Raw genomic sequence first — 18,707 nt, forward strand, 5'->3', positions numbered from 1 at the left:
GAAACCTGAGAAGAATTGGGTCAGTCATTATATGTGCAATGGTGGTATGAGAAATGTTACCGGCATCTTTCTGCTTTGCTATACCACGTGGTGTATTCCATGTAACTTCTTTCCACATAAATGACTCTCTCATGAGGATACCGCAACCATATACCCAGTAACAACAAGGAGGTTAGGTTTTGTTACTGCTGTAAATCTAACTGTGCCCCACACCCTGGGAAGCAAGGCAATAGGCAGAGGCCTCTCCAAAAGTGAGAAAACTCTTCAGTGATTGAGCACTGAGAATGTATCTTCTGAGAGGACAGCAAGAGAGGGAATGCAGTCAGTAAAAACCTTGGGTTTTTCCTAAAGGCATCCAGAGCTCCTCAAAATTTCTGCTGCTGCCTGACCATTTTTTGTGAAGACTTAACACAGAGATAACAGGTACTATTTAACTGATGAGAAGTGAGGAGAATGGGAGAATAAAAGGAATGCAGGAAAGTGTAGGGATGGAGGAGGGCCTGGTTGGGTGCTAACATCCCAGTTCATTTGGTTCCCCCACACCCTCTTTTCTCTTTCCTCTTTTTGTTGTTTTTTTTTTTTTAAAATAAATTGTACAGATGAACATGGGAGAAGTTCATGCTACTTGCTGGAAGCAATAAAGGTAAATTTCCGTGGCCCATGGATTCCACAGACCTTTGAATGTCCCGCCTCATCCGTCACGGGCTAACTTATGGAACCTAACCGTTCTGTGGCAAGATTCAGTAGCCCTTAGAAACTGGTGGCATGTCCTCAGGTATTTTCCACAAGAGTGAGAGACATGTTGATTCCATCAGCTTCTTCCTCTCATGATGCCTGAGTGCCTCAGGTGCAGCCTTGTGATTTCCAAGGATTCTCTTTGATATTTTCAGATATCAGACTGCTGTCTCCAGATCCTCATGGGAAACCATTTGGTAGTTCTGTCGACTCTCCAGGTAAGAGGCCAGATCTGGGTCACCAGCTTGCTGAGCCCTGTCACGAGGGGTCTTACCCTATAACACAGAAACATGAAAAGAAAGTATTGTGCTAATGTATTGAGAAGAAGAGATGAAAACATGACACAAAGAAATTACTGTAGGAAGTACAGAAACAAATTTGGAGAATTTACTTATTTGTTGTACAAGTTGCATTAACACAATTTTTTCTATCATAGTCATGAGACTCTGAAGACTTTCAAAGTCCTTGCATGGACAAATTATGCAGTTCTGCAAGGACATGCTATTTGATACATCACACAGATGGGCTCACACACTGTAAGGAACTTATTTTTCATTCTAGGGCTGCAATCCCTCTGTGAATGGATACGACACACACAGTACTGTAGCTAACACTTGAAACGTGCACTTCATAGATGACACACTTTGCTAAGTATGTGCAGAGAGACATGCCCAACATCTGAGATGAGTTAAATGCATTTTATTCTATGTCAAGTACAAATTATTTTCCAGTGCATCAATTTACTACTCCATTATCTGAGTTGTGTTACAAGTGCTGTCAAATCAGACTACAAGCCTTCACCCTAAACTATGGAAAAAATATTGGAAACACGTTAATGTATCTCCACAAAAACACTACTGTTCCTTGGGTTTCTGGGTAGATGAAGATTAACAAGTCAGAAGCCACTTATCTGGATTTCAGTTGTTGCAGAAATTATCTTTTGCAATGTATAGTACTCTTATTTGAAAAGGGTATGATTTCTCTCCCAATCATTATAGGCTAACCCATACAGCATAACATAATAGGAATTGGTTGTAATCGTCTTGCTGCAGCAAAATGCTTCTGATTCTGAAATGCAGAGATCCAACCACCTCTAACCTGGTGACCATTGGGTGCTTATGTTCAGAAATGACAAAGAAGCAGCTTCTGGACCATATTACTAAGTGGTCAGATTGCTGTATTGACAGAATATTCCTCGGGTTTAATTTTACCCAGACTTCTTTCTCAGCCAAACATATACACTGAGAGAGGATTGTGGTTAGTGTCACATCAGTGAGCACAGGGGCAAGTGAGGGTAAAAGAAAACAGTTAGCCATCCTCACAAAGCAAGTCAGTCACAACAACCAAGTCTCACAGACACTGTGCAATCACAAACCAAAGGGCTGCCTCAGGTAGTCCCAGAGGCCCACAGGCCTCTCTTTTGACCACACAGGAGGAGGAGGATGCTGTGCCATGGAGATGCCTCATTCACACCCAATGCACAACTTAGTTTGAGGCCAGGCAGTGAAGATGACTCACGTTGGGGACTGAAGTCTCTTATACTTGTTTAAATCCCTACAGTTTTCTAAATAAAAAATGCTTGTTTAAAAAGAGCTGCTCTTGGCACACATGAGGAAGCCTCAATCATGCAAACAGCAGGGACGGATGCTGATCAGTCTCACTTGGCTGCAGCATTGTATAAGTGGCTGATGGGTCTGGGTTACCTTGGAGTCCATCTTCCTCAGAGAGGCTCCCGCATCCACCAGGAGCTGGCAGACAGCACGGTGGCGCTGGCAGGCTGCCTTGTGCAATGCTGTCTCACCCCTAGGCCAAAGTACAGAAACCAGCAGTGAGATACATCACACCAAAGCACATTTATGTAGCATGAGGCACAGAAGACAGACAGAGAAGGATGCTGTATTTCTGCAGGGTTCCCTCTTGATGGCTTGTGCTCACTCTCCCCTAGCATCTACATCTTATTCAGTAGGAAAGCCTGCAATGCACAAATAAGAGACCAAGAGTTGAGGGGTGGGAAGGAAAAATGCAAAGGTTTTACGTATTCAAAGGACCAAATGTTAAATTCCTATTCAACCACCAGTTCTGCTAACTGCTGCAAAGACAAACTAGTCACCTTCTTATCTCACAGCAGGAAAAACAGCAGTAGTGTTTGTTTCTTCCTGCAATTTCTTTCCTGAACCTTGTTCTTAGATGCATCCTAGAAAAATCTTGCCCATCAGAGCCATGACTGGTGCACTTGCTGACCTGATTTTGATACCCTGCTCTCTTGCATGTACAAGAGCAAGAGCTGTGTTTCTCTTTTCCACCACTGGACCAGTGAACTACTGGGGAAGGTCAAACACATGCTTTTCAGAAGAGAAGGCTGTATAATGGGAGAGATTTATTGAAAAGCTCCTCACTCAAACTAGAACTATGTGTAACAGGATTCTGAGACTGACTGTAGTACTGAGGTTAAAGAAATTTATTTAGATTTGTCTAGGAAGAGAAGTGAATTATGCTTTGAGTGGGCTGAAAAAGTGTCCTTAATACTAGCATTTGACAAGTAGGGTTAACATCCTCCAAAATAACAAATTACAAAAATGCACAGTAGTACAAATCTTGCACTTACCTACCCACCTAGACAGTGAGAGTGCATAAAAGAATTTCAGCCTCAGTTCACGACAGAGCAAGTTGAAATATTAATAGGTAACCTTGTAATGAATCTGCCTCTGTTGTATGAGATCTAGATTCAGAATGCATTATCTGTTTTTCTCCCTGAGGGTCTAAAGATAAATTCATGCTGCTAGATACATCTTGAATCTTTCCTTTTCAAGAGTTAGCAGTATATCGACCTTTGTAAAGGGAAGTCGTCACAGTGGTATGCACCTGCACTTTATTTCAGTGGTTATTGGATAAAGAGACATAGGCAGTCCATCCAGGCTCCATCAAGCACACGTCTTGTGCAGAGCCTTTCTGGTGTTCTCTGTTAGCACAGGAGGGCACTGTGAGATGAGGAATGGTAGGTTTAACCCCTATGAGAAAGGTGACTTTTACTTCCTATATATTCCGTATCCTTTCCAGGTTTATTCATGCTTCACACACTCTTTGTGACACCTTGACTATACAACAAGACATAGAGCAGCTTGGAATTGGAAAGTAAAGTCTTTCTTTTTTTTTTTTTAACAGAGGTAATTGAGGTGCTAAGTACTTGAGAAAAATCTTCAACTGCACACTCTGTGGACACTTGGGATGGCTAAGGCGGAACACCCTGGCTGAATCAAAAAGGGACTGAAGAAAAGGCACAAAGCAAAAAAAGCAATTTCCCAACTTCTGAAATTTATCCTTCTGGTTGGTCCCTCAGCAACTGGATGCCAGAAATATCAAAGCACAATGCAAGACTTGTATTCCTCAAGAAAGATTAAGGAAGCGTGGGAAGTAATAGAGAGGAAGTTCTTTACGGAGTTCAAGAAACATTTGTTTTTAAGCCAGAAAGCTACATATGAGTTGGTTGTTGCTTGGGTTTAGGGTGACTTTTGTTTTCTTGGGCTTATTTTTTTTTGAGGAGTTGTGCCACTTCACAAGCTAATTTTTTTTTTTTAAATTTGAAAGTTTGCATTTGAAAACCAAGATAAGTCTGCTATGCTAATGCACAGAATGTGAAGGGCAGGGTAGATTGTACTTACGTTTCACTGTCTGTCATGTCCAGTAATTCAGGTGGACCTGCAAAAGAGAGCCAGGAATGTTATACAGCATTAGTCTGCATCACTAGAAGAGTATGACCACCAAGAGAAGTTTCATGGCTTGAATACGAATAAGCCAATTGAAAGCGCCATTTGCACAAACATGCCAAAGTTCAAAGTAATATTTGCTTGTGCGAGCCTTTGCACTAGTAGAATTCTGAATGCACAGCCACTTCTGGATTGTTAGCCCTAGGGAGCAGCAGCCTCTAAATTATACTAAGAATGAATATTCATGGCATTTATTTTCTCACTCTTCACCTTGCTCAATTAAGTGGTTCACACAAGTACAGTGCATTGAAAATGCTGATATACTGGAAACCTTGATATATTGCAAGTTAAAATCCATTGTTAGTACTAGAGGGAAAATGTCGTTAGGAAGTTGAAATTAGCCCAATTCTGTCCTGAATGACATCCCTGTGCTACTCCATTTAATAGCTGTTATACAGTATGTAGATCAGGGTGGAATATTCCCAGCAGTGTTTATATTGATATGCAAATCCTATACTCTACTGGTTAGCAATAATCAGGAAAGTAAGGTTAACAAAAACAGAAAAGATTTTTGTTAAGTGAGACAAAATAATGCATTTGTGCTAATGTTCTTTTGTCCTCAATTTTCACTACAGGTAGATGCTTATAGCAGCAAATTCCATTCCTAAATTACAGTGATATGGAAAAGCCGGGATACGGATAGCATTTAAAATGAGAAAATCTTTTCCCTTTGAACTTTGTCGTATTATTCTTCTCTCTTCTGCTCTGGTGTGCAACATCAGATGGTATGAGGCAGTTAGCAAGGGCAACAGTGAAACTTTACAGGAATTTTCCTTCCTGTGCATGAATATTTTTCTTCAGCGCATTTTGACTTTGAAATTCAAGAGTCCTCCAGAGCTTACAGCAAATCTCACCTGAAACTGAGGAATTTCACACTACTTGCTTACAAAGGTCTACACACAACCTCTCTACAGTCCTTTCACTCCAAGTATGTGTCAAAACAGATGAGAGTAGCCCGTGTCTCCCTCATGGCTTTTACAACATATACATGTAGTATCATCAGGGGCAGCCAGTTGCCTCGCCTCCTGGAGCTGTAGGTAGCTCCTTCGCTTCATCTTCTGTTACCATGAGAAAGTGGTGGTGAAAAAAGCAGCATGCTTAATCCTCAGTGCATTGCATGGCAGCTCTCCACACTTATTAGCCACTGACAATTTTGCATGCACAGCAACCCAACTCTACCACCACACATTCCCATCTTCACATTTGGCTGTTCTGTGTTGATTCCTCTCTATCAAAAAGAAGGATCACTCATGATTCCCAAGCTCCCGTAAGCATGAAGAAAACAACCCCAAAGATGAAGAAAAAGATTCCTTTACATCTCCCAGGAGAAAATCTTGTTCTCTTAAAAACAGAGGCAATTCCCTATGGCTTGATGCAGTGTCACATCCCAGTGAAAGATAACCAGGAATGGCCTGCAGTCTGTTAGAAAAGACACTGCCAAGTAAACTACTATTTCTGTTCATGGATGGGATAAGGAAGTTTGTGATGCAAAGGCAGAACGGGGTGACAAGGTTGTCTGCACTGAGCACAGATGTACTTGCCCTGGTAAGCAGAAAAAGGCAATAAAATGCTAGGAGGAAAGATGAAGAGAAGTTACAATATGAACTGAGGAGGGAGGAGAAGCTGGTGCAGAGTTAGTCTGAAGAAATAGGAAGTCAAAACTAGTCTGGAGCAGGAAGAAATAGCAAGGTTAGGACAGAGGAGCTGAGTGGTGAGGACTGAGCGGGCAGCCTGAGAGTACAAACCCGAGAGGATGAGAGGTACATCCCACCTGTGTGAGAAGGCTGCTCTCCTGGACATTTTCCCAAATAAAGCATTTCATGGGAGTGCCTCTATTCCATCCCAGTCATTTAGAATAGCCAGATATTGGAGTTAATCAATTAGCAGCACAAAATGGTACCAGGATACATTAGTTTCATTCTTTCTAGTCTATCTCTGAAGCTGTAATGTCCCAACTCACACACAGTCTGAGCTGTGCCCTTTACTTCTTCGTTTTATTCTCACTTGTGCTTCTCTTAAACCATCTCACGCCCTTCTCCTAATTCCCTTTCCCTTCTTTTTTGGACCTCATTTTTACATCAGTCTCCCTGGCGCTGCCAACCGACCATTCCAAATCCCCCTCTGCCCTGGGACAAAAGCTGCACAGATGTGGGAAAGGCTGGCACTGGGAAAGCAAACGGCACTGTCATCCTGACCCAGCGGGGAGGCGGCTGTTTTACTCTGGGACAAGAGGCAGAGAAAGAAAAGGGACCAAGGCACAGAGAAAGAGAGGACAAAATAACCCAATAGAAATCCGGAAGGGAAATGCATGAGTGAGATTTCTATCAAGGAAAACAGCAGGGGAGGAAATAAAAACAAAAGATAGAAATGTGTGGAGAGGTGGAGGGAGGAAAAAAGAAAGAGAGTGAGAGAAAGAGAGAGAGCAACTTGGGGGCTAAAGAATGGCAGGATGGGGGACAGGGAGGGGGGAAAAGTTCGCATGAAAGGAGCTGAAAAGCATGACGCACTGAGGGGAAGCCCAGCTGAGATCACTGTCTTTCCTTAAAGTCTCTGATAGACTGTCTCTGTAGAATTATTAACTTTTTTCCTTCTCTCCTTCTGCTCCCTTTCACTCCACCAAAGCCCCTCTCCAGTTTCTCAGGAGGCAAAGCAGCCTGAGCTGGGGATGGGAGGAGGGAAGCTGCCCTTTAGCTGAGCTCACCACAACATAAAAGAGAGACTAAATGACAATATTTCAGAGGCATTTCCAAAATATACAGCACCATGCAGTCCATAAGGCCTCTGGCTCCACAGCACATCCTGCCTTCTCCAATCAATGTGGTTATAGGAGACCTACAGCCATTAACTCCTGCCAGTCCCTTGTCCTGTCAGTTCTTCATAGAAGAGGAGAAGAAGAGTATTTGCTTTAAAGAGTAATTTTGGACATTATCAGCATTTTGGGGTGTTTATCTGCCAAAACTCTCTTCATTTAATAACTTGATTGGTGTTGTTACCTGGGAGACAAAACTGAATTTAGCTCCTTACCTTCAAAGAGGGAATATTTTTAGAATAACAGCAATCTGGAGAGTTTCAAGCCTTCCCTCAGCTCCTCACTCCTCATTTCTATGCTATGTCATTATTAACGGTGTCTCTTTTTTTACTGCTAGCATCTTTTAGCTCAGAACTTCCTCTGCAACATAGAGGATAGTCAGGCTATGGGAGTATGCTTTCTGTCATAATTGTCTCTCATCCACATTGACCTAAAATCTGGTAAACTTACACATTAAAATACACGGTTTTATACCTTATAGGAAAACTAAGGTTTTTTCTGCTTAGGTCCCTAACAAATGTCCACTACCCTAAAATATTCTGCAAACCTAGACAAACTAGCAAATGTCAGACAAAATCACTTTTCTCAGTTTTGTCTCTTACATACATTTCCTTCATAGAAAAATTTGCTTTCCAAAGGCCTTCTTCGGAACTCTTAAACCTGGTCAGGATGCAAATTCGAGCTCACTGATGGCTCCTCACTGTTGCCTTTGCAGTGCAAAGAGTAACAAAAGTAGCCTTCTTACCAGAGGATGCTATCTAATGGAGTAAGGAAGTTGAGGTTTGAGGTCACACAAATGTTCAGGATGAGATGCCTTACTGACTGACTGTTCATCTAGAAATTTCCACCACAAACTCCTAAGGCAACTGTAAACTTCTTTACTCTCTTCTGTTTAAAATTGAAATAACCTAGAGGAACTACAGCAATCTTGTTTGTCTCTTGAGCCTCTAGAGAAGAGGGGAAGACAAGGAGAAGGCAAACCATGTAATGTCTTGTATCACAGTTACAAATAGTTCAGAACTGCCAGATAAAGATCGCAAGCCAAGTTTGATTCCAAACACAGATAATGATTCAGAAGGTGCTTTTTTAAGGAGCTTCTTAGGTGCACCCTAATTCTGTTTGTGTTAAGCAAGTAAACAGTTAACTCTTCTCTAATGTGTATGTATTAGTGTGTGAGACAGTTGCTGACTGCAGCACTAAACAGCTGTGGTTCTGATACCTACTGAGTTTGGCCCTCAGTTTCAAGCTAAGTGTTCTTTAGTCTGTTCTACGGTCAGATCTTAAAAGGTGACCTTTCCACTACAAGCAAAAGACCCCTGATATAGGAAGGCAGTCTTGAACAACAGATAGGTCTGTGTATCTGCCCTTCCTGCACAGGGGACAGAGAGAAAGTATTTTGCAGGAACAGCAGCCAACACAACTGTTCCTGCAACAGTAAGCAGCTGTCACCCTGACACCTACTACTTTGGTGCTTCAGATGCTATTCCAGGTTTGTGCTAGTCCACTGCTAAGTATCTGGCAACACTGCCCAGCAGTCTCCTTGTGCGACTCATCTCTGCTTTTTTCAGTTTGAGAAGGGTTATTTTCCTCCCCTTACCGTTTGAAATTATTCTGATCAAGATCACAGAGCAATCTCTTGCATCAATGTCCACTGCATGTTTGCAGAAAGCACAAAGTCATCTCCACAAGAACAGTCACAGCATCACTACATCATTTTGTCTCCTTTGTAGTTGCAGTGCTAGAGGCAGGGGGACATTGTCTACTCCTGTATCATGTTTGATTCACTCCACTACTTTCACACTAGGCAGTCAAAATTCCTGCTATGGTGAGGGTTGTTTTGTTTTGTTGTGCTGTGTTTTAAAGATATTCAGAAGATTTTCCCTGTGTGATTAATAATACGTTTGCTGTGGTGTCTGCTGGAGGGTATTTTGCAGTGGAGCTCTTATTAATATTAACTATCTTGAGCAACATATGGGAAGCAGACAAACTAGAGAGGAAGTATGGTTTGGCAGAGGTAATTGCTAAAACAGGAGTAAGAAACATTTTTTATCAAGGGTGGATTATCAGCAGAAATCAGAAGCTAGATATAGGGAAAGCCTCAGATATTAGTAGTGTTGGATTGGGTTTTATACACTAATTAATACTGAGAAGATGCCAAGTGCCAGAGTACGCACAGAAAAACAAGGACATTATGATGATGATGATGATGATTCAGCAAGAGAGCTCATTTGTGACTGAGAAGTGCCCAGGATAGAAACGAGTTTCACTAATTGCTTGGTGGGAGAAGAGAGGAGGCCCTTATTAGAGCATTGTCCCATGCACTCTCTGATCTCCAGAGAATGTTAGATAAACAATGCATTTGGAGAAGGCCAGAGGACATATGTCTCGAAAGCTGCGCAAAAGCTTCCTGCCATCCTTCAGAATAAATGGGGAAGAGGAACTGAGCTGACATTTGAGCAAATTTCTGGTTTGTCTAACAGTTCATAATCCCTCACATTTCTCTATTCACTTCAAAAATTCCCATGGATTCCTTGGCAGTTTAAATTATCTCAATTTAAACCTTCACTAAAGCGATAGTAAATGGATTGGACTATAAATATATGAGCCTAAGAAAAATCCTGGTGAGGCAGCCATGACAGTGAATTGGCACAGGTCATGTGCACTGTGACCAAAGATAGTAGGAAAATTGAGTGAAATTATGCCTGTCTTCAGAATTCAGAGGCACATATATGCAATGTGATTAATGAGATAATCCTATCTCTACAATTTCTGCAGTAACTTTCAAACATTAGCTAACATTTACTCCAACTGCCAGAAGCAGTCTCTGTGCTTAGTGCTAACACTGCTGCTGAAATAACATAGGTAATAGCTATACAATATAGTTCCAGAAGTCAAAATAGCCATTGATACTTGAAAAGAGATTAGAGAAGAGTTACAAGAATGTTTGAAGCACTAGAAAATATTTCCTACAGTGCAGGAGGCTGATCACTGTGACTTGAGGTCTGTGTAACAATATTACTGTACTACTCTCCAGCAAACAGTGAACAAGATTATTCACAAGATTATTCAACAGGTAGAACCTCCAAAATGCGGTGGCCTCAAATGTATGTAAATACAGAAATTTCTGCATAGGCTGTGTAAGCATATCTGCAATCCTGTTACTGACAAATAAAGCTGAAGTGAAAAAAGGGAAATGATGTGATCACATCCTGCAAATGTAAATATAAATATAAAATGGAGATGATACATTTATATTATCTTGTCATCTTGAATCTAACAAAGACATAAAATTGAAAGTCTGGAAGGGAAGATAGGCAAATCCAATCTAGAAGTGTATTGCATAAGTTCCTAAGCAGTGTGTTATTAAGTACTGAAAGCAGAACAATGGTTAGTTGAGTTCTCCATCACTGCAAATGTTTTAATGGAGATTAGATGCTCTCCACAACATATGCTCTAATTGAGAAACAAATTAGTTCAGATGATTCCTAGGACAGAGGGTTCTAACTAGAGCATCACAATGCTTCTTCACAGTTCTCCCAGCTGATGCAACCCTGAAAACACCCATCCTCCTCAAAAGACACCTTTATTTTTATTTCCATATTTTCCCTTTATCTGGAGCCATTTCTGTCATTGCTACCACATTCCACATCTCCTGCTCACACCTGCTGCAGGTGAACATTTTGCTGAGGGTGATCACAGATGAGCGAGGGTACTTCCATCCCAACAGCATGGTTTTACCTGATCAACACTTGTCTGAAGTATCCCTAAGTCTTTGTCCACTGTGACTCACCATGCTCCAGGATGTATTTCACAATCTCGCCATGCCCACTCTTGGCAGCGTGGTGTAACAAGGAGCAGTGATCAGGTCCTTGGATTAATAAGTTGGCTCCCTTTTTACAGCATTCTATAAACTGGAAAAACAAAATAACAGACAACATCCACACAGAAGGATAAGATGAGAGAAGCAGAAAATCAAATATGCAGGTAAATTATTAATTTAGTACAAAACTAGAATAAAATATTACTTTAAAGCCAGCTTTTAGGTCCCAGTGAAAGAAAAAAAAACCCAAAATAACTGAGCCAGAAGTACTGGCAATTATATGGGTTAAGAAGAGCAGTTTGTATTTCCTGAACAATGAGACGTTGCTACTCTGCTGGCAATGAATTATTGCTTGCTAACAATGCTTGCAAATCACTCTGCTTAAGCTGTTGGGATGATTTAAAATCTGTATTTGATACAAAATCCTAGCTTCTCTACCGAAAGTTCCAGTTTCTCCTCAGCAAAGGAGACAAACATATTCTGACTAAACCAGAAAACTCCACTGAAAAATCCACAGAGAGGTAGGGTTCAGTTGCCCCAGACCTCCCTTCTCACTCTTCCCCCCAGCTTGGGACTGGGAGAGTGGGAAGCACTATGTAGGATAAACATGGGCAAGAAGTAGCAACTGGTCAGGGATCAGAAATACTACAGGCTCTAGGGAGGGAGTGGTTTGCAGTGCAGATCACTGCAGAAAAGAGGGAAAGGATTGAGGCAGTGGGGCATTACTTACAATGCAGTACATCAGAAGAAAGAAAACAAGTTTCTCTGTCAAAGCAAACTCAGGCAAAAAGTTTTCAAGAAGCAGAAAGCGGACAATGTTTTTATGATTGCTGCTTGGAGGACTGCTCTCTAGATGCTGCAGCCACAAGCAGAGGGGCAGAGGTACAGAAGGGGCACCTGCAGGTGAAGAGTTGGCCTAACAGTACTGTCATTTTTACAAATGGCTCTAAGCTGGCTTCTCACAGATAAAATTGCAATCATTAATCACAGTCCTCATCCACATTTAAGGGCATGTTTTCCAGTCCTGACTTGGCTACTGAAAAACACAGCCTGAATAACTGTCAGATATGGAAGTTTGGACTTTGGGCACAAAACATTTTTGCATGAGTGCCTTTTCCCCGCAAATAACTAACAATACAAAGGCACTGCATGTTTTGAGGCATCCATCAGACAATAAGACAAGCAGCTGAAGTTTATTCTACCCAATCTGGTGGTTGCCTAGGTAGAAGTTGAGAAGTCCCTAGCAACTCTAGGGCTTTGGCCACCAATCTCACTGCCGCAAAATATGCTTTACTGTGTAAGGCTGTATCAGAACTATGCTGCTGTTCAGTGTTGCATTTGCCAGTATAGTAACTTCCCTGTTAGTAACTGACACATTGCTCCGTGCTGTGCGCTATGAATCCTGGGCTGAAAAGTGCTGTCTAACACCAGATCCTATTCACTCAAATTTCACATCTCGCCTGACTGATGTGTTCCCCAAATATTCAGGATTTCCTGGAGAGGCTGTAAAATGGCACTTGCCAGCAGTCTCTACAGCAGGCTATTTATGTTTTGAGCAGAGGTGTGATAAAATTTACAGTACATCAGACATGCAAAAAAGTTTTGAAGTAATAGACATTCAGTGCTCTGTAATTACCTTCAGTAGATCACCAGCTATGACTGCCTGTAAAAGTGCTGCAAAAGACAAACAGAAAATTAATGTTAGGCAGAAAGCATTACACATATAATGTCACAGCTGAGAACATAACTCACAGCATATGCAAGCTAAGACCAATGCTTCAATTCACTTGTATTCTCACATACTATCAAACCTAATGCAAACCCTGCACTGGCACGCAGATGGAAGACTACCCACATAGCACAAAAAATGTAGAGACGTCAAATCAGAGTTTTGAATGCTGCCCTGGAACTACATGCTTCTATTTGAATTTCTGGCTTGAGACACTTCAGGGATCTTTTCAGTAGTGTCCATGGGGTGGTCCCAAGTCTCAGGCACCTGAACTGTCACTGAAGACAGCAATGTCAAACACAGAGAACCTGAAAGCATCCTCAGACTTCTTAGACTTTATTCACACTGATGGTAGAGTGGTCAGTCAGTCTGAAATACATCCAGAATTTCACATTGCAGATGATTAGGTGGCAAAATAGAATCTTTTTAAGGATTATTTATATTGTAGAAACATTTTCACATGCCAGTGTGAAAAGTACCCCAGGTTTGGCAGGCAAGGTCAAACACAGAGCAGGAACTATTCTCCACCTTTTCAGCCTTTGTACAAAGTACTAAGAAACAGAATGAGAGACTGACAGAGAGGCAAAGTGAGCAAAGGCTCACAGTTAGGCAGGGCAGAGCTGTGTACAGAGTCAGGGACTGCTCACTACTCTCTACTGTCTGCTCCATGCCCCCTACAAAGAAAAAGCCTATATACAGGCTGCATTCAACTGAAAACACCATGCCAGCAAGTAACCAGAAACATAAGAAGTTTTTACAAATCTGTTGCTATACAACTATTTCTACCTTTTCCCCCTCCTTTTCCCTGTCCTGACATATATAGGAGAAAACAATTATGAATAATCTTTCTGAGAAAGCACTTGGTTTGCATCTTAGAAAGCATTAAACGTTTGTCTCAGTTCATACTTTTTCAAGAGCGCCTAAGCCCATTTCTGTCTTTGAGTCTAGGCAGCACAACCAAGTTAAGCATTTGCTCAAATGGCATCCTTGATAAAGATGCCAAAAGCTCACACAGGGAGGAATAAGGGGGAAAGAAAATTATAGTATAGCCTTGCTTCTGAAAAAAAAACCCAAAACAACAAACCCAAAACAACAAACCCACACAGGAAACTGCACAGTGTGAATTCCATGAGGAACTTGTTACAACTTCAGAAATGACTACACATCCAAGCCAAACACTGCAGAAGAGAAAGGGTATGCTAAGACAACTCAACAAATGTTCCTTTCTTTCAAAACACCTGGGGTTGTGCGTGGCTTTCTGGCCTCAGCAGTGCCTCATTCCCTGGCCCTGTAGCAGTAGAAAAAGCAAAAACTAAGTTTTCCAGCTAAGTTCATACTTGGAAAAGTGGTAGACACCACTCTTCTAACATTGGATTTAGGGCAGTTCTACAGTAACTATGAGTTAAATGAAGCTCTTGCAAATCCCCCTGACACTTGTGAAAGCAATGGCACATAGATTTGGGGAATGGGAAAAGACAAACACCAGCAGGTAAGAGCTAGAACTGGAAAAATACATGTACATCTTTTCTTAATATTTCATTTTCAGTGATTTACATCCTTCCTTTTTTTTTTCCCCTAACATTTCTAATATTGGCCTAGCCCAAATTAACAGCACAGCAGAGTTTAGCCCTTATGTCAATTGATTTATCTTTTTACTTCCTTTTCACATATCTGGTCTCACTGACATATTTATTCTGTGGACTACTACAGTCTGGACTTGTATAAATAACAGAATCAAGATAGAATGTTTTGGTTTGGAAGGGACCATAATAATCACTTAGTTCCAATCCTCCTGCCATGGGCAGGGACATCTTCCACTAGACCAGGTTACTCAAAGCCCCATCCAACCTGGCCTTGAACACTTCCAGGGATGGGGCATCCACAACTTATCTGTGCAGCCTCTTCCAGTGCCTCACTACCTCCACAATGAAGAAATTTTTCCCATTCTAAATCTACTTACTTTCTGTTTAAAGCCATTACTCTTTGTCTTATCACTATATGCCGCCATAAAAAGTCCCTCTCCAGCTTTCTTGTAGGCCCCTTTAGCTACCAGAAGGTTCTCCTCACACACATGGAATCTGGTGACAGATTTCAATGTCTCCTACATCCAGTATTTTAAGACATAGATTCTCTGAAGTTACTTTCCCGGAGGCAAACCATGCTTAAGATGATGGTTCAGAAACTCCAGGAGAAAGATCTAGAAAACTACAAAGTGAAAAGAAAAGCATGGCAAGCCATGAGAAATCTATGTTGAGTATCGATAGCCAGGATCTGGTGTGGTGATTAATGTTGCTTTATCCAAATAGCTTTAACATGTTCAACACAATCAGAGAAATCTTTTCCTCTCTTTCCTAAGCCTCCAATTCAGTAAAGCATTTAGGCAGGTGCTTAGCTGTGAGCTAATCAGATTCTTTTCAAGAAGCGTACCTGCAAACTTAAAATTGAGTGCTTTACTAGAGTAGAACCTATTGCATAAATGAATATATTACAGATCAACAAAACCAGCTGGCATAACAAGCAGATTAGGCTGCAGCAAAATGATTCAGTGCCATAAGCCAGGATGCTGAAAGACTTAGAATCTATTCAACTGAAAATGGAGAAAGGTTCTTTAGAATAGGGAGCACGTTTCTATAAACATACAAATATTGCTTAGCATACTAACCCTATAAACCAAAATGGGACTTATGAGCGTCTTAAAGAGGAGGGTAAAGATGGTAAAAATCACCTGGTTGTTAAGGGGCTGGTAAAACAAGTAAACAGATGGCATTGACAAGAGAGAACAGACTGAGAAATTGGACAAAAATGCTGTTAACATGCAATGCCAGGCTAGTTTAAAATTAAAAACATTAAAATGAGAATGGTTTTATTTCTTCTGAGTAACACTGCATCACTGGTGTAATATACAACATGAATTATGAAATTGTTTTATATCATAAAATACTTTCAGGTCTTAAAGATGCTTCAAAAATTACTTGATTTAATAAATATTTTAAACCAAGTCATTATTTTCTCGACTTCTAAGACAAGCCTTTGTCCTGACTAATAATAATGTTTTATTACCTTTTTCATTTATTTAGCAAGCAGATTTATTGCTGGTGGAAGGTGACAGCTTGATAAGACTGGAGACTTAAGTGCTCTATCGATATAATGAGGAAACACTAAGTCTGCTGTGGTGGTAGACTCCCCAGGCTGCCCTCACAGCAAAGCTCAGCCCTCTCTACTGGTATACTCCTGCAGACAGTCCCTGCTCCATCATTGACCTCTTTTCTGAAACTGCCAGCAAACGTGTCAATCACTGCTCAAGGTGATGGATCTTGACAGAAACAATTACCTGCTAAGACATGGACAGCCAGAAGTGCAAACTATACAACAGCTGCTAGAAACTAGAAACTTTCAGTTTCCACCGAGTGAATTCTGAAATGAGGCTCTAACCACAGCCGTGGGCCAACCTACCAAAGAAATCTCATTAAAAATAAAACACAAACAACTAACAAACACAACAAAGTAACACAAACTTGACTTATAAATTAAATATTGAACAGCTACAAGTGGATAATGCACTAAGAGAAAAAAAGAGACACGTTAAAAAGGCTGATAATTTAATTCTAAAAATGTTGCAAGCTAGTGAAGCTTGAGACATGGAAAAAACACCTTTTAGTACATCCCCTTATGCTGAAAAATACTACCTTCCCTGTCACGTGTCACTTGTTATTTCTGTTTGTGCCCACTGTTTGCATTGGAAACAGCTGTTTTTATTTCATGTTCTAAAAGTACATATTAATGTCACCAAGTTAAAATAAACATTTTAGTTTCCCAGCCATAAAATTAACCTACTCAATCATCATTTCTCTCTGACTCTGCATGTGAAGTCAGCAGCATTAAAACAGCACAGCAAAGTCAGCCATTAAACACTGGGAAACAGATAATGAAGGAGTAAAGTATTTGTATCCAGTAACTTCAGAGGCTGCAAGATCCCTAAGGATGTCTCATAGCGCTGTCTGGATGGACAGAAAGAAAATAGCCCTCCATACAGAGCAGCCTGGTGTATAGTTCCTGTTGCTCATCTTCCTCCACAGTACAAAGTTCTGGGGGAAATGACCTCCAACTTGCAGTACCTAAAGTAAGAGGCAAACTAAGACAGAGAGAGGACCCTTCAGAATGGCACGATGTTAGAAGATATGCCTGATGACCTGAGAGAAGAACCACCAAATAAGGACAATTTTAAGAGCTTCCAAGGTATGCTATCTCCTGGAACCACACAGTGCAGCATGAGAACACTTCATAAATGTAAGGGCTAAAAAAAGACAGACCCAAGACTGCAATAAAGCAAAAGAAAACAGTAAGAGAGGGGCAAAAGTAATCATAGCCATCTCGCTCACTTCAAAAGCAACAAAAATTCTCTGAAGCACCATCAGTAAGGAAAACCTTAACCAACAACTACTCCTTCCTGTCTGCCCTGCAGGAACATTTCCTTCTGATCCCAAAGCTCCTAATCAGCTTAACACCAAGGACGTGAGCAGGGCTCAGCACCAGGTTACTATCATCACAGAATTTTGCTGCTAAAACACTTTCAGAAGGAACACAGAGAAAAAAAAATCATAAACCATTTTAAGGAACATCTCAGGATCACAAGGTTCTTTGTTTAAAGTAGATTGACACAGAAGATACTTAGTGAGTTAGTTAAACAATCTTTACAGAGCCAGTTAGGGGAGCTGGTTTTCACTGGAAAGAATCTCAAAGAACTGTACAGCTCTGCAGTGTGCCACTGTCAGTGGTACAGGAGTAATGTGATCTTCTTACATAAGTAAAAATTAGTCATAAACCATAAATATCTTCCACATTTTACTAGTCAGATTGTACACCTCATGTGACCTTTTCCACACCATTTTTGCACCCGCCAAACTATGTCACAGTGAATGCCGATAAAAACGGCTGGATCTTTCGAAGCTTTCACCATCTCCAGTCAATTCTTTAGTGAGGGTCTAAGAACTGTAACTGGAGGGAGAAGAATTGTTTAAAACTACGTTTAAAAGTGTAAGTACCACACAAAGGAGTCGTTGCATGCATTATTAAAACGCAGCCAATTTGAGATCTATGAATGAGAGCAAAGTATTATTTACAATAATATATCTTACTGTGGGATAAAAAAATATCAGGCTAACAATGTATCTGATCAGTGTCTGAAAACATTTAAGCACATGGGAAATTGTGGCAGAATTCAAGTACCATAACTCCAACAGAATTAGGGCTTTCAAAATCTTTATCTATTTCAAAAACCACAATGAGACAGTTGATGGTGTGAAGGCGATCAGGATCTTATAGAAACTTTATCAAACAGTGCTTGCAACTGTCCAGCCCTTTCTAAGACACAGTAAACACACTAATTTAGCACTGGGAATTGATACACCATCCCACATTTCAGTGCTGGATGTTTCTTACTGGTTAGAGGTATAAAAAATAATAAAAAATATTACACGTTAGAGCTTTGGTGTGGAACTCCCACAATTTGAGTCTCAGTGTCCACCGCCATCTCCAGTTACATTTGCTCAGGGGAATTCTTAAAGAACACCTCATGAAACGCCTCACTCAAACCTTGTTGAGCTAATAATAAAGAAGCTGCAGCACAAGGTGACATCTTGAAATTTCACGAGAGTTATGGAACTTAATTTGGCCTACCATTAGCTTCCAGAACACTTCCTGCTCTTTATTGGTGTTGTAGACTTTATGAAATTCACACGGTCAGAAATTTAAAGTAATTACTGTTTTGCACATTGAGAAGTTAAAAGCCAGCCCTGTCTAGAAGAGTGATTTTACACAGCAGGAGTCTTCTGAGCTGTATTACAGAAATGA

General features: G+C 40.8%; 1 protein-coding gene across 2 annotated transcripts in view; it reads right to left on the reverse strand.

The window, feature by feature from the left end:
- Window positions 1–893: 893 nt before the first annotated feature.
- DGKI (diacylglycerol kinase iota) overlaps window positions 894–18,707 on the reverse strand; it is a 113,355-nt gene continuing 95,541 nt past the window's right edge. For both annotated transcript variants that reach the window (XM_061988896.1, XM_061988895.1), the window contains 5 exons: window positions 12,765–12,802; window positions 11,099–11,219; window positions 4,395–4,431; window positions 2,439–2,538; window positions 894–1,010 (listed from right to left, as the gene is read on the reverse strand). In XM_061988896.1, coding sequence (XP_061844880.1) covers window positions 894–1,010; window positions 2,439–2,538; window positions 4,395–4,431; window positions 11,099–11,219; window positions 12,765–12,802 — 413 coding nt within the window. The remainder of the gene's footprint in view (window positions 1,011–2,438; window positions 2,539–4,394; window positions 4,432–11,098; window positions 11,220–12,764; window positions 12,803–18,707) is intronic.

Source organism: Colius striatus, chromosome 1 (genome assembly GCF_028858725.1).
Source record: "Colius striatus isolate bColStr4 chromosome 1, bColStr4.1.hap1, whole genome shotgun sequence".
Lineage (NCBI taxonomy): Eukaryota > Metazoa > Chordata > Aves > Coliiformes > Coliidae > Colius > Colius striatus.